General features: G+C 60.7%; 1 protein-coding gene across 7 annotated transcripts; it reads left to right on the top strand.

The window, feature by feature from the left end:
- The first annotated feature begins 1,768 nt into the window (after window positions 1-1,768).
- On the top strand, window positions 1,769-19,719 carry C1QTNF1 (C1q and TNF related 1). 7 transcript variants are annotated; one of them, XM_024553761.3, is made up of 4 exons: window positions 1,769-1,902; window positions 14,498-14,659; window positions 16,968-17,107; window positions 17,670-19,719. In XM_024553761.3, exons 2-4 carry the CDS (start codon window positions 14,511-14,513, stop codon window positions 18,218-18,220), a joined length of 840 nt encoding a protein of 279 aa, XP_024409529.2. In that variant the 5' UTR covers window positions 1,769-1,902; window positions 14,498-14,510; the 3' UTR covers window positions 18,221-19,719. The 7 variants fall into 7 exon arrangements, with proteins under 7 accessions (XP_024409529.2, XP_024409532.2, XP_045046113.2 ...); XM_024553764.4 differs by having other exon boundaries at window positions 1,770-1,902; window positions 14,495-14,659; XM_045190178.3 differs by lacking the exon at window positions 1,769-1,902 and adding an exon at window positions 7,707-7,846.
- The last annotated feature ends 5,953 nt before the right edge of the window (window positions 19,720-25,672 follow it).

Consider the following 25,672-nt stretch of genomic DNA (forward strand, 5'->3'; position numbering starts at 1 on the left):
CAAAGAAACTCCACCCAACGGTGTGCCTCCGGCTGTTATGAGAGAGTGGCCTGTTCTGACCCCAGCACAGGAAATGCAAGCGTCTTGACTTCAAACATCCGGGACAAAGGTCCTGCTTCTCTTGTGGTGTCTGTCCCCTGGCCTCCCCGCTGCACAGGCCATTTGAGGACAGGATCCTGGGGGAAGGTCAGTCCCTGTGCCGGGCCTGGGTCCTGTCATCCACGGGATGAAGACGGGTTTGTCTCTGGGTTTTCCTGTGTCGATCATCAACCAGGGACGTCAGTCTGGCCAAGTCTCAGACACAGGCCTGGGACCGGGAGCAAGTCTCAAGCCTTCGAATGCATCTGAAACAGCATCTCTGATGGCCTCAAGGCTGCTTCATCTTGCCAGAGAGTCTGTGAACTTCGCCCTTTGGGGGACAGCTGCTGGGTCTCCATGGAGCAGCCACTGGGCTCTCACGGGCTGCACTGCCCCCTCTTCTCCCGTCCCCCTGTTCTCAGCCTGCCCTGGCAGGAAGGGGTGCCTGGTGGGTGTCAGGCATGCGCACCCCGCTTTAGATTCCCTGCAGGGAGCAGAGGCGGGAAGGGTATTCCAGGGCAGGGAGAGGGAGCTGCAGACTCTTTGTTTTGCCCCAAACATCCCAAACCAGCATCCCAGCCTCTACGTCCCAGTCCAGGTGTAGCCAGAGGGAGAGGCCGGGACGGAGTGATGAGGAAACAGAAAGGGCAGGTGTGACGTCGGAGTCGGTCGGGGAGGATGTGGGAGCAAGGGTTTAGAAAGAAGCAGAAAAGAAAGAAAACTTATCACACCAGAGCTTTGCTTCTCTGGCCAGATCCTATCTCTTCTCGTGACGTGCTGAGATTCCAGAACAAGCCGGCCTGGCTCAGTTTGGGGATGGAGACCAGCCTGGTGGGGGGCGCAGTTCCCGGGAGCCCCGGGGCAGCTAGAGGGGGGTGAGGTGAGGGTGAGGTGGGGCCGAGGGACTTGCTGAGAAAGAACTTGTGTGTAAGACGGGCAGAAGGTCCGATTCTCCTCTCAAGGAAGAAACTGAGAAACGCTACAGTCCTTCCTGTCCCCCCTGCAGCACATACGCTGAGCTCCGGGAAACCCGCCCCCCAGCGAGGGGTTCCCAGCCTTGGGAGCTGGCCGAAGCAACGACCATCGCCATCGCTGTCCCGAGACTCCCGCGCCCGCACATGTGCAACTCGCGTTCTGCTTCCGGAGTTCACAGGCGTCCCCAGACCTTCTGTGGCCCCTGGGCCCCAGGTCACGGCCCTGATCGAAGGCCTGTCTCAGGTCAGCCACTGCCTGGGGACTCGATCCATCCCAGTTGGCTACATATGCCCCCGAGCTCCTGGAATCCTGACCCCCTGCCAGCAGGCAGCTTGGGGCTCCCAACCTTCCTTGTGCTGGGCTCCCAGCCGCCCCCACACCTGGGCAGACTTCCAGACACTCGGAGTGGCCACCCCAGTCCCAGCTGGGGCCAGCTCCCCAGGGGCAGGGGTCCAGGAGGAAGACGGCACGGCCCTCCCTTCCCCCGGGCACACACACAGTTAATCCTTGGCGGCTGCTGTTTGGACAGAATGCACTGGGAGCTTTGGAGGCTCCGCGGCCGCTCACATCTGGCTGGGCTTTGCTCTCTGCGCGTCTCTCCTGCTTTCTTCAGCTCTTCCTTTACTTTCGAGAAACCCTGTTTCCGCTTCTGGCCAGAGAGAGAGAACTTGGGACGGGACTGGCTGCTGCCTGCACTGGTCTCCCCTTTTCCGTGCCTTCCCCCCGGAGGGCTTTTTCCCTCTTCCCAGCTCTCTCCCTCGACAAGTCTGTTCTTCCCCGACCTGGCCCAGGGGTGGCTCTGCTGCCCGGAGATGCTGTAGGAGGCCAAGGGGAGGACGCCGGCTGGAGGTAGGTGGCCAGGCGGGGACCCGGCCAGGCGGGACCCAGCACTGCCCTGCTCCTTCTTGCGGCTTCAGCCTGAGCGCCAGAGGAGAGCAGACACCTTGGCTGCTGGCAGGCCAGGAGCCCAGTGGGAGGGGCCCCTGGTGGCACCGTGGCAAAGGGGCAGAAAGACTGGGAGCGGCGGCAGGAAGGGCTCGGTGCCCATCCTCAATTCTCCCTTCTGCTGTAGGCGGGAGGGCTGACCTCCAGCTCCCTCTGTGACTTGGGGCACAGACTCTGTGGCAAATGGACACAGTCAGGAGTGATGGAACCTCCCTTCCTGTGTTTTGTGGGGTGTTTCTCTTGCTCCGCTCTTGTCTGGCGCTCTTCTGAGGGTGTGAAAAGAAAAGGAATAGGACCTGAGGTCCCTCTGCACCTGTGGGGAGCCCCCCCACCCCATCTGGACCAGCTGGCAGCCAGGCTTGCTCATCCCTGCCTGTGGCCCACTTGGACCCCACGCAGGCCAGGAAACGCCTTGGTGTTTCTGGAGGGGGTCCAGCCTGGAGAGGGAGCAATGATGTCCCTTTTCCTGGGGACCCTCCCTGCTGCTGTCCATACTGCTGAGAGTGTTCCCTGGTCTGGGGCCGAATCCCTGAGCTGCCCTCAAGCCCCTGGACGGCATACGCCTTCATGTGTTGACCTCCCACGTCCCGCCCTGCTCTTCCAGGGCACCCCGCGGGTGCAGGGGTGCTCCCCACCTGTCCTGGGCACCCACATCCTGTCTGCCTGGGCCCCACTGGGTTGATTCCTGGGCAGCCCCTGTGTGTCCCGTGGACCCCCATGTGCTGTGGACCCCCACAGCCCTCCTGACCCACTGGAAGGGGGAAGGAGCCACCTCACAGGGACTCCTTTCTGTCTCTTCTGTCACTTAGTTCCTGAGAACGCAGGCAGCTGGGCACACTCGGAGCTTTGAAAATGAGCGTCCTGAGAAACGGAATTTTCTCAACTGCTAGCCAAGTCCTGGGTCCCAGGGGGAGGCCGCGAGGCCTTTGCTTTTTATAGTGCAGGAAAGCGCACGGCCAGCCCACGGGCAAGGCCACAGACAGACCCACAGGACTGTGCTGCGTGCTCCAGGGAGAGGCCTGCTGTGGCCAGGAAGTTCTTCCTTCCCAGGCCTGCTCTGCGGCCCTGCCCATGGGAGAGGAGGGAGCAAATGCAGGTGGAAGGGAGATGCTAGGGGGCACAGAGGGTTGACTTGACCCCTCTCCGCTCTCCTGCCCACTTGCCCTCTGGCCCTGAGAGCTTAGCGGATGACCCCGACAATAACCTCGGCAACAAAAACAATGGCAGCGGTAGGTGTGAGCATGAGTGTGTGGGGGTGGGTGTGTGTGTTACCCGCAGTCAGGCCCAGAGTAAATGGCAATTCTGAACAATTCCAGCAATGGCGCTTTCAGCCCTGAGAAGCTCAGAGAGGCTCACGTGTGGCCCCGAGGCAGTGGACGGGGACCAGAATTTTGGCCTCCCCGCTGTCTCCAGAGAGTGCCAGGGCAGAAAAGACAGCCAGGTTCTGCTCCCCAGGGACCCTCACCCTCTCCTCTTGCTCTCTCCCCTCCTCCCCCCATCTCGAGCCTCTCGCGAAGCCAAGCAAAGTGCTCCCGGTAACCAGCAGGTCAGGGAGACAGAGGGAATTGGCGTAGCAGGTCTTGGGTGGGCTCCGCCAGCCAGAGGACGCTGCCGCCCGTCCGAGGCAGGTGCAGCCAGGCGGCGAGGGGCACCTCACAGGTGGGGCCGAGAGAGCTGACGTGGCCCCGGGGAGGGCTCAGGCTCATCCTGCCTGTGCCGGCAGCTCCCTGTCCAAGGAGCCAGCCCAGCATAATTTCTTTGGAATACGCTTCTTTCTGTTGTTCTTCCCGGTGCCGCTCGCCCTCCCTCAACCACCCCGGCTGTAATGAGGGTGACTCACAAACCAAATATTCTGGCATTGAACTTCACCCATCCAAACAAAGATGAAAAGAATCTTGTGGATCTGGTGGTGCCGCTGGGCATCCTCCCCGGACAGGAGATGTCCTCGAACTCTTCAGGGGCTGGCGGCTCGTGGGGGTCCCTGTCCCTGGGGCTGGGGTGGCTGTGGCTTCGGGGCTTTTGGGGAGGGCTGGCAGTGACAACTTGCAAAAGAAAGGGAGGCCGAGAGGTTCCTGTCCCCAGCTCTGCCTGCCAGGCCACGGGGGAGAGCAGCAGCCTGGTCTCCGCCTGGAGGACCCAAGGGTGTTTAATTGAGGGTGATGGCCTTGGGCTGCGATTCGTCGTGGTGGCGCAACTACCGTGTGGGCCGGGGGTCACTTGTCTATTTTTTCCCTGTTGAGATCTGCCTCCTTGAAAAGTCAAATGAGACGAGGCACCTCCCAGACCCTCACACAGTACGAGGGGTTCTCAGCCCACTAGAGGACAATGTGGGCCAGAACCCTCAAAGCCTGAATGGGGTGCTTCCTTCCGTCCCCCAGGGCAGCCCCCAGAGCAGGTACTGTGAGGCCCAGAGTTTGGGACTCTCAGGAGCCCCCCAGGGTCTGTCCTGGGGTGCTTGGCCTGCCAGGGCCAGGTCTGCACTTTGGACCCACAGCCGTGCCCAAGCCCGGCAGACAGGCCTTTCCCTCCTCCCGAGGCCTCGCCAAGACTTCTGTGCTGCAGCCCACGGCCTCGGACCCTCACCTTCCTGCTCTTCGGGAACGGGCTCCGTGGTGTGAGGAGCCGTAGGGGCTCATGAGCCCTTTCGGGACATCGTTAGCTCTGGGCCCTTGTCACTGGTGCAACTGAGAGAGGCCTGTGGAATGGGAGACAGGTCTGACTCCTGGCCTTGTGTGCGGGCCCTCGTCCTTGCCCATGCTTGCTTTCCAGAGCTGGGCTCAAAGCCGGGTAAGTGTGGGCAGGGGCACTGGAGGCCCCCACTGCCCACCGGGGCTGTTCCTGGCCTGTCCCGGAGGCCTCTGGAATCAACCCCTTCTCAACTGTGGACAGGGCTGGCACAGTCCAACTGGGGCATCCTGCCCTGTCCGGGATGGCCGTGTGGATGGCCAGGAGCCAGGCGGGGCCCAGTGCCTGCCCATCAACCTGGTTCCTGAAGGAGTTTTCCTGGAAACCAGCAGAGCACAGCAGGAGGCATCTGAACGAGGCCGACAGGTGGGGCGGGCATGGGGGCGGGCATGGGGTCCGGGGAGCTTCGGGAAGTGAAGTGCTTGGTGCCCTGGGCTGGGTCCAGCCTTGCTGCCCACCGTGGCCACGGCCACGGCCACAGCCACGGCCACGTGGGAAAGCCACACTTGGTAGAGGGCCCCGGGCTCTTTCCTTGGGTTGCACCCTGGCCCCAGGGAGGCCCCCTTGTTCCTGGCCACCCTCTGCCCGGGGGACTGGGGAGAGAAAAGGACCTTACCTGGAAAAGCTGTCAGCCCCGGTGGATTCGAGGGTAGGTGCTGTGGGGCTTGCCTGCCCCTCTACCCTGGGGCTCTCTGGTGCTGCTCTCCGGGGTTGGGGCCTGGGATGTGCTTGGACACGCGTGGGGTGTTTCTCCCTGCGAACAGTCTAGTGGGTGCTGGTGAGAGATGGCTGGATCGGGGTGGGCGGAGGTGGCTGTGGGGCTCTTGGATCTTCAGGCACCAGGATGCCTCTCCCCCGAGAAGGTATAGTTATGATCTGGGCTAAGGAGGCACCTGTGGATGGGGGTGGGGCCAGGCCAAGCAGCTGGGGAGATAGGCCAGAGTCTGGGGCCTGCCCCCTCTCTGTCCCGTTCCCTAGTCTCCTGTTTCCTGTCCCCTCTGCAGGCGCGCCTGCTAGGGGGTCCACCCAGTTAGACCCCCAGACAGTGCTCTGATCAGCTTCTACCATCGGAGGACGTTGGCAGTGGGACAAAAGCCACTGCCACCCTCGTACAACGTGGTCCTTCCCCTCCTTCTGTCACTAGCGTGGCTTGCTGTCCCCCCCGCAGAGGCAGTGAGGGCCCTGAAAATGCACAGTCAACGGCCATGCTGTCCACACCCCTGACCTTTTGGGGGGTATTCTTCGCAACGCTGTGCCTCAGTCCAAAGGACCGAAACTCCGGTGGTGTGTTTTAAGATGCCGGCAGGCTGGCGTCCCTCGAGAAACCGTAGCACCTGGCAGAGGGTAGGCCCTCAGCGGCCTGCTGGATGAGTGAATGAATGAATGAATGAGTGAACACAGGGCCCAGCTTGCGGGAAGCTGCTCGGAGCCAAACGTGCAGCTGCCGTTCCAGGTGGAATGAAGTGGGCTAAGGGCGCTGCCGGCCCGCAGGTCGGCTGGGAGCATGTCCTTCCTGCCATCATTCTGGAGCCCCTCGAGGTGAAGTGTCAGACCTCCCTGGGTGCCACCTGAGCTGCAGCCCCTCCCCGTCGTGGGGCCGAGGTGAGGGCTCCTTCACTCTGGACCCGTTTGCTCACCGGAGAAACTGAAGGTCGTCTCGGGGCCGCAGGCAGCCTCCCACAGCAGGTGCCACTGCTGAGTGCCATGCCCGGGACAGGACAAACGTCCCTGCTTCTAGAAGCCGTGTCCTCTCCAGCTGGGTGTCAGCCCTGGGCCGATGTGTGTCCCCCACAGTCCCACTTGAGCCATGACTGAGCCGCGGCGCCCCGAAGCCCCTCCTCCCTGCTGCCGTTCTGCCCGTGGAGTCAGATTCCCTGGAATAAACAAGATGCTCCCTAAGTCCCAGGGTGGGGCTATTTGTCATTTTCCTAAGTGGAAAATGATGTGGACTTAATGGGCAGAAACATGTGGCTGCTACAGGGCCGAAACCCAGAGCAGCCTGGGTGAGCGCACAGCACACACCGGGTTTCCGTCGCCCAGAGGTGCCGTCTCTGGGTCTGCGGCGGAGCGTGTGCGTGTGCGGACATGTGGTTACTACACGTGCGTGTTTGCGACCTGCCTTGCACTCTTCGCCTCCCCACGTCGGTGAAGGGCTGTCTGTTTACAGAGGCCGCGAGTGGGTGCTGCTGGCAGAGCGGTGCCCCTGCCCCGGCACCGGCATCGTTTACCGACTTATCGAAGTGCACCGCCTGGCCCGCAGCAATACCCACGCCGCGCCCCTTGCGCTGCACCGGCCACGGACAATAGCAGGGGCCTTTGCGTCTGCCACGGGGCTCCGTCTGGTTTTCAGCTGTGTTTTATCAGCGGGATGCACCCTGGTTCGTTGGGTCAGACTGTTTTTGCAGGGTGTGGGGCTGGTCTGCAGCCTTGGCTAGTGGACGTGGTGGGCTGAGCTCTTTCTGAAGCCTTGGATTTTCTGAGTGCAGAGGAGAGGGGCATTCGAGGGAAGGGCGGCTTGGTGGCCGCACCAGCACTCCATGTTCCTGTGACATTTAACAGTGTGCCCGGCGTCCCTCTGCCCCTTCCCCATCCCCCAGGCCACCCACCCTGAATCAGGGAGAGGCTTGCACAGGCTGGCTGGAGGCGGAAGCACCATGTGTGGGATCCCGGAGGCCTCTCGGATGGCGGTTCTGCTCCTCGGGAGCCTCGGAGGGCGGGGTGGAGGCCTACCAGGATGGAAGGCCGGACGCTGGGCACTGTGGTCGGTGCACAGTGGGGCCCTGCTCACGTTTACGAGGAGCTCCTGGCCCACGAGGGGGCTGGTTAGATGAGGAAGCTGACCGTCATAGACCGGCCTGCACTGGACACCAGGGAGGGGCCTTCCCAGAAGAGGTGGCATCGGGCTGGAGTCTGAAGAACATGTCAGTGAAGGAGGTGGCAGGGGACAGAGACAGAGGACTGGACCATATGACTGTTGGGGACTTCCAGTGGCTCCAGATAGCTGGAGTGAAGGACACGTGTCGGGGGCGGGGAAGACAAAGGGGCCAGAGGTGAGGCAGGAGCCAGAGGGAGAAGCTCGGGGTTCAGACGTCCCTTTATTTCCACAGAATTCCTTTTAAGCCAAGGGTGGAGTTCAGATCCGCCGTTTTGAAAGCCGCTTCTGGTGAGCACTTGGGAGGCCAGATGGGAGGCGGGGAGAGCGGCGAGGAGCTGAGAAAGAAGCAGTGGTGAGGTCGCGGGGGTGGATTGGAGAGGAGACCTTCAGGAGGGCTGGGGACAGGTCAGAGGTGGCAGGTGCGTGAGAGGCCGGGGCCCGTGTGAGTGGCACCGCTTTCCACGAGCGAGAACTGCAGGGGGAGCAGGTAGGGTGGGTGCTGGGGAGGAAGACAATGAGTTAACCAGAATCCACGGGTCTGTGACAGAGTGGAGACATGTCCACAAGATGGTTGGGGACCTGGGTCCAGCGCAGTGCTGCCCAACAGGACTTTCCGCAGAGAGGGGGCGTTCTCCCCGCCGGGCCCTCTGGGAGGGTCTGAGAACGTCTCCATTTTGTCCAGCTGCTTTAACCAGCCCCACGGGCCCGGGGCTGCTTCGGGGAGCACAGACGTGGGTCTCACAAGCAGGCGGGGAGGGGACGAACACGGGGGAGCTGTCCAGCGGCGCCATTGTGTAGGAAGTGACAGGCAGAGAGGGCGTTTGGGGAGCGGAGCTGAGCGCTGAGCACAGACAGAGCCTGGAAAGCCCCCGTCGCCGAGGCGACGACGGCTGAGCCAGGACGAAGAGGCCATGGTTAGCACACGGGCACTCAGTCCACAGCACTTGCGGACGATGGAGGCAGAGCGGGCTGGACGTCGAGGGACGTGGGCGATCTCAGCCAGAGCAGGCTGGGCTGGGCCGGGCCGGAGGGCTGATTGGGTGCTGAGCTGAATGGTATCCTTGGCCTGGAAGCCAGTGGGCATGGGACAGAGTTCTGTCTTTGGTCACACTTCCTCTGCAGGTGGCTGTGTGTGTGTGCAGGCCCCAGGAAACCAAAGACGCTGGTGTCTGAGAGGATGGGGTGGTAGGGTGCAGGCCCTGGAACCCCAGGTTCTTTCCTCCCTATCTTGGGAGCGGTCAGCAACCTGAGGCTGTCTCGGCTGAGGGGCCGAGCGCCAGGGCCAGGTCACCTGCAGAGCGGGCTCACGGGGCAGCCCTGGCCATCACTGTCCCCTCTTGCGCGGTTCTCAGAGCCGCGGCCAGCCTGCCACCCGGGGCCCACAGCTGGGAGGTGACCTGAGGACAGTGCCCAGTGAAGGGACTCTTTGTTTGCTCAGGGCCGGGCTGGCTGGCCAGGTGCCCCCGGAGGCCTGACGCCTGCCCCAACGTGGCCCTCCTATTTGCAGGGCCTGGGCGGGAACTTCTACTGCGTCTTCTCTGCTCCAGGTGAGCCACTCCTGGCAGCGAGTTGCGAGTAGAGGATGGAGAAGTTTTAGGGTGGTGGGAGTCTTGACCCCTCATCCCTCTACTGTTTTGTCCCAAGCCAGACCTCACTGCTACGTGGGGAAAGGAAGCCCCTCTTTGTTACTGGAAAGCCCCATCTCTATGCCTGGCTGTGGGCCTTGAGGGTGAACAAATAAACACCCAAACCTTAAAAAGTAAACACTCCTCCTTGAAGCCAGAGGACAGCTTCCTGGAGAAAGAAAGCGGGGGAGCGTCCGCGTGTGCGGTGGTGCCAGGACACCCCGTCTCTTGGCCCCGCCCCCTCCCGAGGACCTGAGTTCCTTGGATGAGGGATCCTGTCCCACACTGGCCCCTGGGTGTACAAGACTGGGGGGAGAGGGGGTGGTCTGAGACCAGCTGGGGCCGCCCCGCCACAGGCCGGAACTATGGAAGGGGACCCGGAGCTGGTGATCGAACGCTGCCTTCCTCCTGCCCGTTGTTGCCACAGCTGTCCGGGACAGCTCTCTGCAATGACCGGGAAGCTCTGCTCCCGCCTCTCCAACATGGTAGCCGCCGGCTGTGTGCAGCTATCGAGAGCTTGGGATGTGGCCAGTGTGACGGAGGAACGGAACGGTGAACTTTGTTGAATTTTTGTTTGCAGTGCAATAGCCACACGTGGCTCGTGGCCATCATACCAGACAGCACCGGCCTGGACTCAAGGCCATTGCGCGGGGGGCCATCAGTGGGGGGCGCCTGTCTCCCTCGCTGGACGCGGATCCTCGGGACATCACCGAGCAGTCACTGGCTCCAGGGCCCTGACGCCACCCCGTGAATGACGCTGGGGGGCATTCGGCGAGCCACGCCTGAGTCGGATTTTCTGCTGAGGGGATGTTGGCGAGCTACACGGGCAGCTGACTTGTCTTCCAAACCGTTGCTAATCCAGGGAGATTCTAGGCTTTCTCCCTCTCAAAACAGCTGGCCTCCCGATGAAGACTGAGGAAGAGGGGAAACGATGTTTGTAAAATGCTTTTGTCAAATGGCACTGGGCTGGGTGTGGTACCAAGCCAGAGTGCAAACATGTGGTGCCCGAGCTCTGGGGGGTGACTGTCAGAACCGGGCAGGACCACGTGGACGTGGGCGGGGCCAGCGCCGATAGGACCGCCTGCTGGCAGCAGGAACCTTGGCTGGGCCTGTGAGCACTGTCTCTTTAAAGCCTGTGCCCCCGGCCCACACAGGTCTGAGAAGGGGTAACAACTGTCAACCAGAGGAAGGGAGGGTAGAAGAGCTGCAGGTCTGAGAGGCAGGGCGGGAGGAAAAAGACGTTCACAGGACTGCCGTGGGATCTGGCAAATGAACTTCTTTGCAGGGTTTGGGAGAGGCCTGTCCAGAACTTGAGTCATGTTGGAATTGACCTCAGATGCCTTGACCGCAAGGCGGCCCGGAGGCTGGACCACATGAGGGCAGATTCCCCAAGGGGGGGCACTTCCCGGACCTGCTCTGCTGAGCCCAGCGCATTCGCAGAGCTACCTTCCTGGGGGCGACCTCTCCCCAGGTGGGGGCTGTCTTCTGTGGGGATGGCCCAGCGCGGCCTGGAGCCAAGTCTCGTTGGGTGCTGGGCATTTCTGTGACTCAAGGACAGAATGTCATGGTGCTGACTTTGCTGCCAGACTTGGTAAAATGGTTCTGGAGATATTTTTGAAGAAGGAAAGGTCTCATTCTGGGTTTGCTTTGGCTTCCAACGAGGAGGTTCTTGGGGAGGACCTCAGCCCCTGCTGCCCTTGCTCTGTCCACCCCACGCCTCCGGCTCTTCACTGGGCCGTCACAGGCTTCCACCCCACTGACACCGTCACCCCCAAGCCAGCGGCGCCCTGGTCCCCACCTCCTCTGATCAAGGTACAGAAAACCCCTTTTCCAGACTGGAAACAGACGTGCTGACCCGCCGAAAGGTGCTTCGATACGGGGGTGCGGGGGGGAGCACTGAGTCTCAACAAGGGAGGGGTGGATTTCCACTTCCCAGGGCACACGTGGCAAACTCTGGAGACACGCTGGATGCCCCAGCTGGGGGTGGCTGTGCTGATGGCAGCTGGTGGGTGGAGTCCAGGGACGCTGCAAAACACCCCGCAGCACAGAGTGGCCCAGCCCCCAGTGTCCGTGGTGCCCAGCTGAGACTTCCCGGGGACAGAGACACCCAAGGGAGCTTTTCTCTGCCTTTCATTGCTTCCTGCTGTTCCAAAATGAATGATTCCCATCCCCCAACCCCCCAAAACAGTTTAAAGAAAGGAAAGCCTCTTTTCCTTTTCAGTGATGCAAACTCGGCATTTAAGAGAAACAAGTAATTATTAAGGTGCCAAGGAAAAACAGGAAGTACAGAAATAGGGAACTCAACCGATTCAGAGAATTCAGTTTGACAAATACTTGTTGAGCAGCAGCCAAGTTCAGGGTGCTGCAGGGTGCTTGGCTGGCCCTAGGTGAGCAGACGGTGTCCCGGGCCCGGAGGAGGTCCCGTGGGCTGTGCAGAACCTCACAGGCTGGGCCAAACCTGGCCGATGAGGCAACCTGAAAAACAAGCGTGAGGAGGAGGAGGGAGAGGGCCGGCCAGGTGAGGGTCCGGGAAGACTGTGGGGGAATATGAGGCGCTGAGCTGGGTCTTGCAGACCCGGCCAGATTTTGATGTCATCTGAGTTCAGGGCCCCCCCCACCCGCACCCTGCTTCCCTGGCACTTAAAGATTGAGCACCCTTACATGCTAATCAACTTCTCTTCGCCTCTGTTTCCTCGTTGTACATTGGGTGTGACCATGAATGCATCTTGTCTCCCGAGCCGAGTCGCCCAGGTTCACCCGAGGCCGTGATGGGGTCAAGGTGATTACCGAGGATGGGCTCGCAGAGCGAACCCCGACGCTGGGGTGGAGTCTGCGCCACCAGCTGCCTGCCTGCCCAGCAGTGCCCGGTGCCCGAGGTCATCGGTCCTGCTTGCCCGGTTGTTAGAAGGAGAGAGGAGGGGACAGGGTGCCCCTGGTGGGGGGGTGGGGGGGAGTGGGAGGAACAGCAGCTGGGCCCGTGCCAGGCGTTGGGGGTGTGGCTGGAGCCTGGCATGTGTGTGGTCCTCCAACCAGTTGGGTGGGCAGCACCCGGGGCCCTTTTGAAAATACAGGTGCTCGCAGCCCTGCCCAGACCGCCGGAGGCGGAACCTGCATTTTGACAAGGTTTCCCAGGTGATGTGTATGTGTGTTGAAATTCGAGGGGCAGGGAGCTGGAACACTGGGTGAGGGGTGCTGTGTGTGCAGCTGCAGAGGGGGGAAGGGGGGAGGGCCGGGCGGGCCCTGCCGAGGAGCTGAGAAATGAGGGGTAGGTAGGTGGGTATATAGGCAGACTGAGTTTTAACAGGCACTTTATGCATAAGCACACATACTGCCTTTGGCAAGCGGAGGGAGGTAGTAATGATCTTGAGTCGGGGCTGCTCCAGGCAGGCTCGGTCATTGGGAAGTTTCTGGGCCCGGATGCTTGGTTGGTAGAGAACTTGGAGGTGGGGGACCCAGCTAATCCTCTGCAGTGAAGGGAGTGGGGTCACATAGAGGTGTGGGTGACTGTGAAGAAGGGGACTTGAGGGGGGCAGCCTTGCTGGTCCTGAGTCTTGTTAGTCACATCTGCCTTCCCTGCCCCAGGGGCGGGTTCCCGCTCTCAGCCACCCCCACCACGTCCTCTTGACTTGGCATGGGGTCTCTCCAGAGCTAGAGGGTCCCCTAGCACGTGGTGTAGAACACTGAGCCCACCATTAGCCCAGTGGAGAGGGTCGTGCCCTCCCCTACCAGGCCTCTGCGCCCAGGGATGGAGGGGAGGAAGCCCACGGCTTCCCAGGCATCCGGAAGGAGGCTTCGCCTGGGCAGAAAGTCACTGGCAAAGACGGGAATCTGCCCCAGTGGTTCGGTTCCCCGAAGCACCGCCGTGGGATGAAAGGAAAGCTCAGACAGGGGACTGTTGCCTGCTCGTCCTGCTGGCCCCTCCTCACGTCACTACCCGAGTCCCCGCAATGGGGCTGCGGTTTCTCGCTGGGCAGCAGAGGTGGCCAGCCTAGGCCCCAAAAGGCCTTCGACGTGTTAGATGGTGAACACAGATGGGTGAGGACTGACCACCGTTGGCTGGGGGGACGCCCCAGCTAAAAACCGGGGGAGCTTGTACATTTGAAGTCCAAGCGCTGCCCCTTAATGGACCCACTGGGGGCCCCCAGGGGACATCTCTTTCCGGAAGGACCATCTCAACCCCGGATGAGGAGGGTCCTGTCCACGGCTTTGCCGAGGGCAGGGTCACTGACTGTGGGGTTGCCTCCAGGGACAGGGACCGCGGCTGGGGCCAGGCCTGGCACTCTCTCCACATTACCGTATTTTGCTGCGTATGATGGGCACTCACGTTTTTGGCCCAGACTTTCAGAGAAAAAAATCTTTCATTTTAATTTTTAAATTCAATTATTTATTTATATTTAGAAGCAAAACCGATGATCATACCCAGGTGTTATCTTGCATATGGATGTCGTTATTGCTTTCTAGAGTTATACTTTTAATGCATAAGCATAAACAAAAGAATTTTAAAACCCTTATACAGATACAGAATTCATGCTACCCATGCATAATTCACATCCTTATTTTTTCCCTCAAAAATTTGGGCAAAAATGTGCGCATTATACACGGCAAAATACAGTAGCTGCTGCAGGATGCTCCCTGGCGCGCCCCCTGGTGGCCGCAGGGCAATGGGTAGCCACCTGCCTCCTTGCTCATTTTCCCAGTGCAGACTGGGCAGAGCCACTGGACAGTGACCACCCAAACTCGCCGGGATTTTGCTCATTGTCCAATAGGGACCGTAAGTGACTGTTTCCGGAGCCCGGGGGCTGAGGGGCCCCTTCCTGGGAGGCTTGGTGGGCTTGGGCAGCTGGGTGCTTCCAGGCTGCCCCATGAGGCAGAGGCTCTAGGGGTGGACTGGGTGCACATGGGTTCTGTGAGTACACACGATGGTGTTGAGAGTGTGCGTAAGTGTGCGAGTGTGAGTGTGGATGTGAGTGTGCGTGTGTGCAGGTGTGCTGAGGGTGTGTGAATGTGTCAAGTGCATACGGCCGTGTATTTGAGTACGTGAGTGTGTCAAGGGTATACACGCACGTGTGAGTCCATGCACCTGTGAGTGTGCTTGTGCGTGTGAGTGTGAGCGTGTTGTGTGTGACTGTGAGAATGTGCGTTGCACGTGTGAGTGTGCGAGAGCGTGTGTATGGCCGCCCCCCCCCCCCCCCCCCCGGCAGCAGCTGGGGCTAGGACACCACCCGGTGTCGTGTGTCTGGAGGGCACCTGGCTCCTCAGCGGTCTCCCTGGGGAGCCCCTGCTGACCCACACTCCCCGGGGCCTCTCCCAGCAGGGCACGGCAGACGATGGGCCCCCGTGGACCTGGACACGCGCTGGCGTGCTGCCTGCTGCTGGCCTTCGCCTGTGGGCTGGTGCTGGGCCACCGGCCGCCTGACCTGAGGGACCTGCAGGAGCCAGAGGGGACCCAGGAGCCGCTGCTGGACCACACTGAGAGGTGAGGCTGCCCGTGGGGCTGTAGGAGCTCCAGCGTGGCCGGGCTGAGCCTGGGGTCCAGGCAGCCTGGGGCCCAGGGTGGCTCTGCCCCTCTAGATGCAAAGGAGCAGCATTGGGGCTGAGGGGCCACCCTTGCTGGAGCTGGGAAAACCAGTGGGCAAGCATGTCCCCTTTCACTGCTCCAGGCACCTTTTCTGAGGCTGACAGGAGTGATCCGGCCTCATTCTGATGCCCCCCGCCAGGAATGTGGATCTGGGAGGGGCTTTGTGGCTTCATCTTTAACTAAAGGGCACAGCAACCCCCCACCCAGCCTTCAGTGTCTCCATTCCCGCTCGGTCCTCTGAGGAGGTCTGCTGAGCTTCCAGGAAATGGGAGTAGGGTTGAGGCTGGACCCAGAGCTGGGCCCCATGACCCTGACCTTTGGGTCAAGTTGCAAGATGGGGCAGGAGGGCTGACACCCACTGACGGGAACGGCGTTCCTGGAAAAGTTATGGAATTCCTCCGGACGGCAGTGGCTCCTGATACGTGAGCTTCAGCAACGCAGATGGCAGGCCATCTGGGATGTTTTGTAGCGACACACAGAATGCTTGGGATTCCTCACGAAACTGTCATGCATCAAATGTGAGGCCCGAGACACCCGGGTGACAGCCCCATGCCTGCTTTCCGTTTCTTCATTATTTTCGAGCCCTGGGCTGACTTGATACCCAAGGCTTCAGGCCGTCTTCAGTGGAACTGCGTAGGATTCCGGGCAAAGCAACATCCCTTCACTCCTCTTCCTCCTCCCGGCCTCCTCCTCCTTGTTTTCACTCAGCAAACATGGACTGAGTGCCTAGGGTTGGTCTGGCCGTCTGCTAGGCACAGTCCCTGGCCTCCAGCAACTCTGAGGCAGTGGGGGACAGGCACGACCCAACGCAGTGATGGGGGCCCACGATGCTGGGGAAGACAAAGCAGAGGAGCGTCTGTGTTTTGAAGGACACGTGGGAGCCTCCCAGGTGCAGGAGGAGGCAAGGTTGCCCCTGTAGCTAGGACGGTGCCCACGCAGGCGTGGCCCTGTGGTACCCGGCAGTGTGAGGGCTCCGAGCTGGGGTGGAAGGATCGGGGGCTGGAGGGCGGAGGTTGGGAGAAGCGACGAGTCTGGTGGGGAGGGGTCTGTCCTGAGCTTCACCGACCTGCTCACGGGGAAAAAGCTCCTGCCATGGGCTCCCTCTCGGGGGAATCCCAGAGAGGTTCATACTTCATGGAGTTCTAGAAAGAACACTGAGGGCGGCAGAGGGGAGGATGCATTGGCATGGGCAAGCGTGTCCCCATGGGGGTGATACATTCCAGGGGAGAAGCCACCAAGGCAATGGCCTATGAGAGACGAGGAGGGCCCGGGACGCCGGCTCTGAGGCACCTGAACGTGGCCAGGGCTGAGTCCTCAGACCTCGGCCATCTTTGGGAGGCAGCAGTGAAGCCAGAGAAGCATCTAGAATGAGGCTGAGAGTTCCGTTTGGGGTGACCGGTGGTGCTAGGAAGCTTTGGAAAGAAAAGATGCCAGGGGCAAAGTGACAGTGACAGGCTGTCACACCATGGGGCTTGTGGAATCTCTGGGTGGAGACTCCTGGCGAGAGTGGGGGGGGCAGGGGTCCAGGGCTTGTGGGTGGCCAGATTTAGGGCGTTGAGATCCACTTCCTGGACTGCCTGGGTTTGCAAGCAGGAGTGGGGCTACATGAGGAGCTGGCCCGTTGAGAGGTACTGTGCCAACCAACCCCAAGGGGTCCCGCTGCAGCCCCAGAGTCTGGGTGCAGAGCCTCGAGCGTAGGGGCAGTGCAGCATGTTGCCACAAGGGGGCAGCATGTGGCCGTCACCCTGCACCTGGCCCAGGAGACCGTCTTCCAATGCCAGGTTGTAAGTAAACTTAGAGTCTCCAGCGGCTGCGGCCCGAAGGGACCCCAAAGGTGTAGTCGAACCCTCTCATTCACCACGAGTCGGCTTCATAGAGCATCTTCTAGAATCCTGGATGCACGAAGGGGACAGGCAGTCACGGCAGTGTCACCTAGCATCCCAAGACCTCCTCCTGTGGGCCGACCTCTCCCGAGCTGCCCCGAGCCTCACGATGCTGCTGTCCGTGTTATGACCACTGTTGATGGCTGTTACGGGAGGGCAGAGAGCTTGGGAACAAGCCCCATGGAGGGTCCCGGCATTCACCAAGGGCCGGCGGGGCTCCGTGCGGGAAGGCTCGCACAACCCCGCGCGCCGGCGGGCGGAAGGGAGAGGCTCTCCACCTCCGACAGCGCGGGGCTCTCACCGCGACTTCTTTATTCCCTTAGGGCCGAGGAGGAGCATGAGAAGTACAGCCCCCGGCAGGACGAGGAGGCCCGCGCTTCCCAGTGCTACCGCTGCTGTGACCCCGGTGCTCCCGTGTACCCCGCAGTGCCGGTGCCACAGATCAACATCACCATCCTGAAAGGTCAGGGCGCGGCAGGGCCAGCAGAGGGCCCTCTCCCCGGGGAGGGCCTGCCGCGTCCAGGTAGGGTGGAAAGGTCCAGGACAGCCGCCTTGGGGTGCGGGGCAGAGGCAGACTGTCCTCACAGGGGCAGGAAGAGGAAATTCCATTTCTGGGGCTCTTGGCCCTTTTCCAAGAAGGGAGCTTGGACCTCACCTACCCGCGTTCCCACGACAGGCCTCTGGGGTCTGTGTTTGGAGGCTTGGTGCCGCCCCGCCCCCACCCATCTGCACGCAGCCCGGCCCCGCCCACAGCAGATAACCCTGCTGGGCCGGTAAGCAAAGGTGTACTGGGGACAGTCGAGTCCGGGTCCCAGCACCCCGCCAACGACTGCAGTCCACTTGTGCCGAGTGAGCCATGGCCTGGACGCTGCGCCTGCTGAGTTTAGACAGCCCCCTATGTTCCCTCTTCTCTGCGGGGGGGCTTTCCAGCAGAAACAAAGAATTACTGCTTCTGGATGAACATAGAACCGTCCTTGAGGCTGGCTCGGCTCGCTTGATCACACGTGTTTTCCTGTCCCTTTCAGGAGAGAAGGGTGACCGGGGACTTCGGGGCCTGCAGGGGAAATTCGGCAAAACGGGTGCGGCAGGAGTCCGGGGCCACGTGGGACCCAAAGGGCAGAAAGGCTCCGTGGGGGCCCCCGGGGACCGGTGCAAGACCTACTACGCCGCCTTCTCGGTGGGCCGCAAGAAGCCGCTTCACAGCAACGACTACTACCAGACCGTAATCTTCGACACGGAGTTTGTGAACCTCTACAGCCACTTCAACATGTTCACCGGCAAGTTCTACTGCTACGTGCCCGGCATCTACTTTTTCAGCCTCAACGTGCACACCTGGAACCAGAAGGAGACGTACCTGCACATCATGAAGAACGGGGAGGAGGTGGTGATCCTGTACGCCCAGGTGAGCGACCGCAGCATCATGCAGAGTCAGAGCCTGATGCTGGAGCTGCGGGACCAGGACGAGGTGTGGGTGCGCCTCTTCAAGGGCGAGCGCGAGAACGCCATCTTCAGCGACGAGTTTGACACCTACATCACCTTCAGCGGCTACCTGGTCAAGCATGCTGCTGAGCCCTAGCCGCCTGCTGGCCTCCTGCTGCCCCGCCAGGGGCTACCTCCCGTTGTCCTCCTCCCCCGCCCCCCGCTCCAGCCCCACGCCGATGGTCCCTCAGTCCAGCACCAGGCCGACTCCATCAGCTCTTCCCCCGATCTGGGCTACCCCAGCCCCTGTGTCCCCAGCCTGGCATTCGATGCGAGGCCCTTCACAGGAATGGGAGGGAGAAATGGCCATGTGGTTCCAGGCCTCGCTGTCTCTGGAGGCAAAATCAAGGGTGGGAGGCAGGCACCCGGGAGGATGGCAGGGACCCCCAGCTCCCCTCTGTGGACTTATCCTTAAGAGACCCCCGCACAGCACCCTGTGATGCGGTGGGGTGTCCCAGGGTGGGTCATCCTTGCTCCTATCACACGAAATAACGATGCAGATTCTAAAGGTGGAGTATGGTGACCGTGGTGGAGGGCGGTGTGTCTCTGCCTTCCCACAGGCCCCTTGGCCTCCAGGGAAGCCCCTCCCCACAGAGGTGGCGGGAGACTCCCGAGAGGGAGCCACATCTGGCCTACTTCTTTTAGGTCACGTGTGCACCTTCCCGTGGGACAGCTGGACGGAAGTCCACGTCCTGTGGACACCTCTGTGGCCTTGCCCCAGGGCTCAGGTTCCTTTCTGAGCCGCCATGGCGAGAGGCGTCGGCCTGGGGAAGCACATGCCAGCCCCCAGAGGGACAGGCGGGCCCACGGCCTTGGGCTCTGCGCTGGTAGAGCAGCCCACACCCCGGAACCCGCAGGACCCTGTCGGCAGCTGGAGCCCCGGGGCCTCCGGACCTGCAGAGGTCTCTGTGGGGAGCTCAGTAGCACTGACCACCCTGGCGCGGCCTCCACGCCTGTCGCCCCGGCATCGGCTTCTGTCCCTCTTCTCACACATGTCACCCACAGGAGGCAGCAGGCCTTCGATCCTCTACCAGCGGTCACGGTGAGATGCCGTGTCCTTCAACCGCCCCTCCCCCCAGCACACGGCCTCAGATTCCTATGTCCAGAGGGTTCAGCCTCCAGCCCCCGGCTCCCGCCCCCAGCCTGGGACCAGAGAGCCGGTGGGGCTGGAAGGCTCCCCTCTGCCTGTCTCAGGGCTTCCGCGGGGCTCAGTCCCTGACACTGGGGAGAAGGCATGTCCCAACCAGTGGGGTCAGAGCCCCCCTCCAGGGTGGGTGGGCTGCTGCTGGGATTGGTGCTCTGGCCTGCGGCCGACTTTGGCCTGGCAGCCCTTCCTAACTCTCAGGAACTCCCCGGGCTGGTCACTCTCCTGCCTGCCTGAGCCCCTCCAGGAGGCTTCCCTCCCACCACCAGGTGACCTTGGCCTTGACTGGTGCCTCTGTTCACCCTGGGCCTGGCCACGACACGTCCCTCCCTCTGAAGGACTTCTGCCGGTCAGATGTTGGGACCCGCGCCCCAGGGGCGCGCCCGCTGCCGCTTCCTGCTGTCCCGATGCGCTCTCAGAAAACATTAAACTTGGAACTGTGTATTTCAGCATCGAGGCCTCCTCGTTTGGTCTTTGAGCCCTTGGGTCCCCACCCCCAAGCCCACCCACTGCCTGTGGGAGGCCCCGGGAGCATTGGAACCCCAGGCCTGGGCTGCTCCTTTCTTCCTGGGACACGTTTCACATGCCCGGCGCCTGCAGGAGTCTCTGAGTGTCAGGCGGGACGTGGACTTGGGCAGCTGTGTCTGTTGCCTGGGGCTGCGGTGACAAAGCACCAGGAGCCTGACAGGCTCACAGGACAGAGATGAACTGTGTCACAGTTCTGCAGGCCGGAAGTCCAAAACCCAGGGGGCCCGGGCTCCTCCCTGCCCAACCCCCCTCCCCTTGCTTCTCCCAGGTTCTGGGGGCCCCAGGCGCCCTGTGGGCTGTGGCTGCATCACCCCAGTCTCTGCCTGGGTCTGTCCTCAAGTGGTCGTCCTCTCTGTGTCTCTCTAACCTCCCCCCTTCCCTTTTAAGGACACCAGGATTCCTAAGTTATGTCTGCAAAGACCTCATTTCCAAATAAGGTCACATTCACAGGTACAGGGGGACGCAATTCAGCCCAGTCGCAGGACCTGCGGGCTCGGATACAAGCCCCCTCCCTAAGCCCCCTCCCGGCCCGAGTGGCAAGGGCAGATACTGCTCTCCTTCGCTTGCCGGCTGGGTTCCCTCCTGGCCAGGACCCTCCTCTGGCTGGCAGCAGGCGGTTCAGGGGCTGCCTGCTCCTTCTGGGGCCAGCATCTGGTGTCCTTCCGTTGCCCGGTCTTCGGGTGAGCCTGGGCGGGCCTGCAGCCTTGGGCTGGGGCCAGGCCGGACAGAGCTGACACTGCAGTCTCACTGTCTGTAGGATGGAGGGCGTCTTGGCCTCTACAGGGCCGAGATCACGGGGCAGGGGGCTGTTTCCCACACAGCATGGAGCGGGGCGGAGTGTAAGCCCCGCAGGTGTGTGGGGAGAAAGTGTCCGCTGCACCCAGGGGCCCACCAGGCCCCTCTCCAGGGACAGTGGCATGGGGAGGGTAACCCCTGTCCCACTTCTGGCCACGCCAGCATTCGAGCGGAGGCCATGTCTGCTCTGGGGCACACCCACGGCCCCTCTGGGTATCCCTCCCCTTCTGAGCTCTCCCCACAGCCCATGCTCCCCGTCCCGCCGGCATTCCCTCCCCACTCGCTCCTTCTCCAACGATCCCCACTCCTGCTTCGCCGTGGGTGGCCCATATGCTCAGCACTGGGGACATAAACACGAGTGAGACGTGGTACTTGCTTCCAGAGGACTTTTCAGGGACTCCAATGGCAGGGTGACGTGGATGCCAGCCTCCTCAGAAGAGCGGCATGCTGGACATCGAGTTGTCCGAGCCCCCTGACCGCCTCCCTGAGCACCCAACTCTCACAGGCTCCTTCCCCGTGATCCGACCCCGCTGGGAAAGAACTGGCTGAGCGACCCTGGAAGGGAAGGCCCGATAAACTCAGTTGCCACACAAACATTAGTGTTTTAGCAGAAGGTCTTGGAGACGGCCGATGACTCAGCCAAAGGGAACAACTGCTTACGTTAGGACTTTCGGGAGTCTCTGTGGCCAAGGGTGGGAGCGGCGAGGAGGGCACTCCCTGTCCCCTGGGGTCACCATGGCTGTGTGTCTATACTCAGGGTCATCTCCTATGGGGCTCCCCAGGACGGGGGACACAGTGGCCCGATGGCCAGCTTGTTTTATTGGGTCCCATTAACTGGGACAAAGTGGGACCTTCTTGCCCGGACCAGGAAAAAACTGGAAAGTGACAGAAAATCAGAACTAAAACTAGACACCTCCACATGGAAAAGGGTGGAGTTGGACCCCAACCTCACACCATATACAAAAATGAACTCAAACTGGGCCAGAGGCCCACATACAGGAGCTGCCACCATAAGATCCTTGGAAAACAGCCTGGGTGTAAATGACCGCGACCTTGGGTTAGGCAACAGTTTCCTAGCTATGACCTCACCAGCACCAGCAACAGCAGGAGTAACAGATGAGTTGGACATCACCGAAATGTCGGATTCTGTGCTTTAAAGGGCACCGTTAAGAAATTGAAAAGGCAACACAGGAGAAAATATTTGCCATCAAACATCTGATAAGGGATTGTATCTAGAATGTATCAAAAACTTTGCAACTCAAAAATGAAGAGACGGCCCAATTCAAAATGGACCACGGATCTCGATAACCCGTTCTGCCAAGAGGGGGGGACACAAATGACCAGTAAACCCATGAAAAGATGCTCAACGTCATCAGTCACCAGGAACATGCAGTCGGAACCACAGGGAGGTGCCACTTCCCGACCAGTAGGGTGGCCGTCACCAAGGTGACCAGGGTTGGCGAGGGTGTGGGGAAACCGGAGCTCCTGGATGCTGCTGGCGGGGAGGTGAGGTGGGGCAGCTGCCGTGGAAGAGGGGCCGGAGCTTCCCCAAACCGTGAAACAGAGCTGCGGATGCCCGGAGACTCCGAGCCCAGGGGCACACCCGGGAAGCACAAACACGCCCCCTCGCACACTCAAAGGTGAGCGATTGCGGCAACACTTTCATGACAAGCAAAACGTGGAACCGCCCCACGTCCGTCAGCTGACGGACAGATAGATGGACGGACAGACCAGCGTGGTCCCTCCGTAGATGGAATGACCCTCGGCAATGACAAAGGACACCCGCTGCACCCTGGACCACCTCTGAACCGTCATGTGCAGTAAACACTGCCCGTCGCCAATGGCTGCACAGCGTTCGATTCCGTCCACGTGCGGAGTGCGGGGCAGGCGACCGCAGCCCCGGGGAGTGGGTCGGAGGTTTCCGGGGCGGGGACGGGGCGAGTGCGGAGTGAGTGCTGAAAGGCGCCAGGTTTCTTTCCCGAGTGATGAAACGCTCTGCAATTGGCTGGGGTGCTGGTTGTGTGACTGTGAGTACACTGGGAACCGCCGACGCATGTGCTGTGAGTGGGTGAACGGTGTGGTGTGTGACCTGTACCTCCGGAAAGTCGTTACAATCAACCAACAACAGGCAGCGCCCTGAGCGCCCCGATCTGTCTCGTGCTTCAACAGCATCTGCGCCCAACAGACCCAGGGACGTCCCTTGTTCCCGCCCCTGACGTCCCTCCTGCCTCCTTCTCAGTGGCCACCCTCACAACCACCTCGGCCACCCTCGGCCTCCAAGACCACCAGCGCCGGTTTTTGACCTTAACCCCCGACTGCCGAGCAACCGTGAGCACCCACGTTAATCAGAATTATGGCACCCAGGGGCGCGTCCACCGCCCAGCCAGCCTGCATCCTGCTGCCTGCCCACACCCACCTCTCTCTGGGCTTCTGTCTCCACCACGAGGCTGTGGCCCTGGAGGGCGGGGTCCCTTCTTCCCCGAGGTGGCCCAGGAGACGCCAAGGGCACCCAGCAGCTCTTGAAGAGGCAAGGTGGCCAAGCCCTCTTCCAGGACGTACGGAGGCCGTCCCACGACCAGGGGGTGACACTCGGGATGCAGGGAAGCCGCCAGGGCCCTGGAGCAGGGCCTGACCCTGGCCCTGGGGGACCTGTGGGCCCTTGTTCTGTCCGCACAGCCCCTCAGCTCCAGGACTTCCTGGGGAGCCACTTCCTGGGTGAGCAGGTGCAACTCGTCAAGAAGATGGGTGACCACCTGGCTCACTTCCGCAGGCTGCCCACCCCGGGCCGGGCCACTGTCTCGTCCTCGAGCACGACAGGACCCTGCAGAGCCCAGAGGCCCCTCTGTGTCCCCTGGTATGTGGCTCCTGCCTGAGCCTCTCCCTGAAACCACGCGGCAGCCTTTTAACCAGCCTGAGCCTGTCCGCTGTGAGGATGAAACGGAAACAAAGCCTTTTGCAGGAAAAAAAAAAACAAACCCAAAACAGGCACACAAATGCCTTGTCCTTCTCTGTCGAGGTCGGGGATGTTCGGGAGCTCTGGGAGGATAACCGCTAGGGCCAGTCTCATTATTCTGGGCTAGGCTTAGGATGGGGCCAGGGGACACGAGGTGACATGGGGGTGTCAGGGTTGGTCCTTCCAAGGGAGTGACTGAATAGTCACGTTGGGATCGACAGAGGGACGTGACCACTCAGACACAGGTGGGAGGGAAGCCCTCTGGAGGAACACCAACCGAGGACCGTGCCTTTCTCCCCAAAGCCCCCACGCAGCTGCAGTAGGGGCTGGAGAGGCACAGGGACCCAGACACCCGTCACTCAGCCCTGCCCTGGTGACCCGGCTGGAGAGACTGGAGCAGAGCCCGGCTCTCGTGACGCGGACGGCCAGGACAGGACGAGGAGTTTCCACTGTAGACGCTTCCCAAATAGGGATAGAAGCCCACGAACTCTGGATAATCTGGAAGCCTCCCTACGTAAAGATGGAGAAACTGCCCTAACTGTTCAGTCCAGGTGGCCTTTAAGTTAGCCGTCCATTCAGTCTGAGATCCCACTCCCTAAAAATAGCCCATAAGCATGCAGTAACTGCTCAGCACGGGGGAACACTCACAGCAGAGTTATCACAGTCCAAGATGAAGATAACCCTGCCTTCTGCATCTGAAGAGAGAACACACAAGACGGAGAACTGTGGCAGAGAACTGGCAGCCGGTAACAACCACAAAGAACCACAGGCAAGCTCTGGAAGTGGAAACGGGTGACGCGAACTCCGTGGATGCGGACAAAGCTGGGGAGAGAGCCCCGGCGACTGAGAAGACAAGTCAGAAGACAACATCCAGAAAGAAGCGTGAAGAGACAAAGGATGGAGACGCAGAACCGAGGGTCACCCCAGCAGAAGCAACAACGAGGCAGCCGACATGCGGGCAGTGGCAGTCCCAGGGGGAGAATGGAGAGAATGCAGCAGAAATAAGCTTGTGGCTGAGAATGCCACTGAACTGATGAAAGCCACTGAGGCCTAGATTCAAGAAAGCCAGGGAACACCTAGCAGGATAGATACAATCAAGTCCACGCCAGCAGGGCACAGGGTAGGAAAACCACTGAAAACCAAGAACAGAGAGAAAGTCTTAACAACAGAAAGAGGGGAAATGTTTTTCTTCCAAAGGAGCAATGCTAAGCCCGGCAACTGACCTCTGTCCCAATGGAAGGAGTGGAAGCCAAAAGGTAGCGGGACAGTGTGTTCAAAGGGCTGAAAAAGAATAACCATCAATCTCAAGTTCTATTCTCAAAGAAAATATAAAAAGAAAAAAATACAAACATTTGCCCTGGCTGGTGTGGCTCAGTAGATTGAGTGCCGGCCTGCGATCCAAAGGGTTGTGGGTTTGATTCCCAATCAGGACACATGCCTGGGTTGCGGGCCAGGTCCCCAGTAGGGGGCATTTGAGAGGCAACCACACACTGATGTTTCTCTCCCTCTTTCTCCTTCCCTTCCCCTCTGTAAAAATAAAAATAAAATCTTGTAAAAAAAAAAAAAAAAAAAAAAAAAAAAAACGGTCTCCCACTCTCCCCATTAAAAAAACCAAAAAACAAAAAAACATTTTCAAGCAAACAAAAATCAGGAGAGTTTGTCACTGGGAAACCTGCATGAAAGAGAGGAGATGTAGGGATGGAAGACAAGCCACCAAAATGGTAAATTTGGTGGTAATTCGAACTGGATATTGCCCGTATAAAAAAACAAATGATGTCTCGGAAAACATGAGTTTGGGAGTTCCTTGGACTCGTGAACACAGAGTCACCGAGTGACCCAGCAGGCCCACCCCGAAGGACGGAGCCAAGAGAAACACAAACAGACGCCCGCACGGAAACTTGTGTCCGAGTGCTCACGACGGCGTTCCCCACGACGGCAAAGCGGCGCGACCCTCACAGCGCCCGCCGCCGGATGGATGAACAAATACCGCGGCCTGTCCACGCAACGAACGACCCTTCGGAGATGAACAGAATGAAGTGCGGTGCTGACGCGGCCGAGCGCCCGGGGCATCTCTCTCCACGAAAGCAGCCGGTCGCCCAGGGCTCACACGTGGTGTGACTTCACTTGTG

The sequence above is a fragment of the Desmodus rotundus genome, chromosome 9 (assembly GCF_022682495.2).
Source record: "Desmodus rotundus isolate HL8 chromosome 9, HLdesRot8A.1, whole genome shotgun sequence".
Classification (NCBI taxonomy): Eukaryota; Metazoa; Chordata; class Mammalia; order Chiroptera; family Phyllostomidae; genus Desmodus; species Desmodus rotundus.

Excerpts from the sequence above, each read along its gene's own strand:
- C1QTNF1 (XM_024553761.3), top strand. The coding sequence starts at position 14,511 with ATGGGCCCCCGTGGACCTGGACACGCGCTGGCGTGCTGCCTGCTGCTG. Across the intron at positions 14,660-16,967 it reads CTGCTGGACCACACTGAGAG|GGCCGAGGAGGAGCATGAGA; the intron begins GTGAGGCTGCCC and ends TTATTCCCTTAG. Across the intron at positions 17,108-17,669 it reads CAACATCACCATCCTGAAAG|GAGAGAAGGGTGACCGGGGA; the intron begins GTCAGGGCGCGG and ends TGTCCCTTTCAG.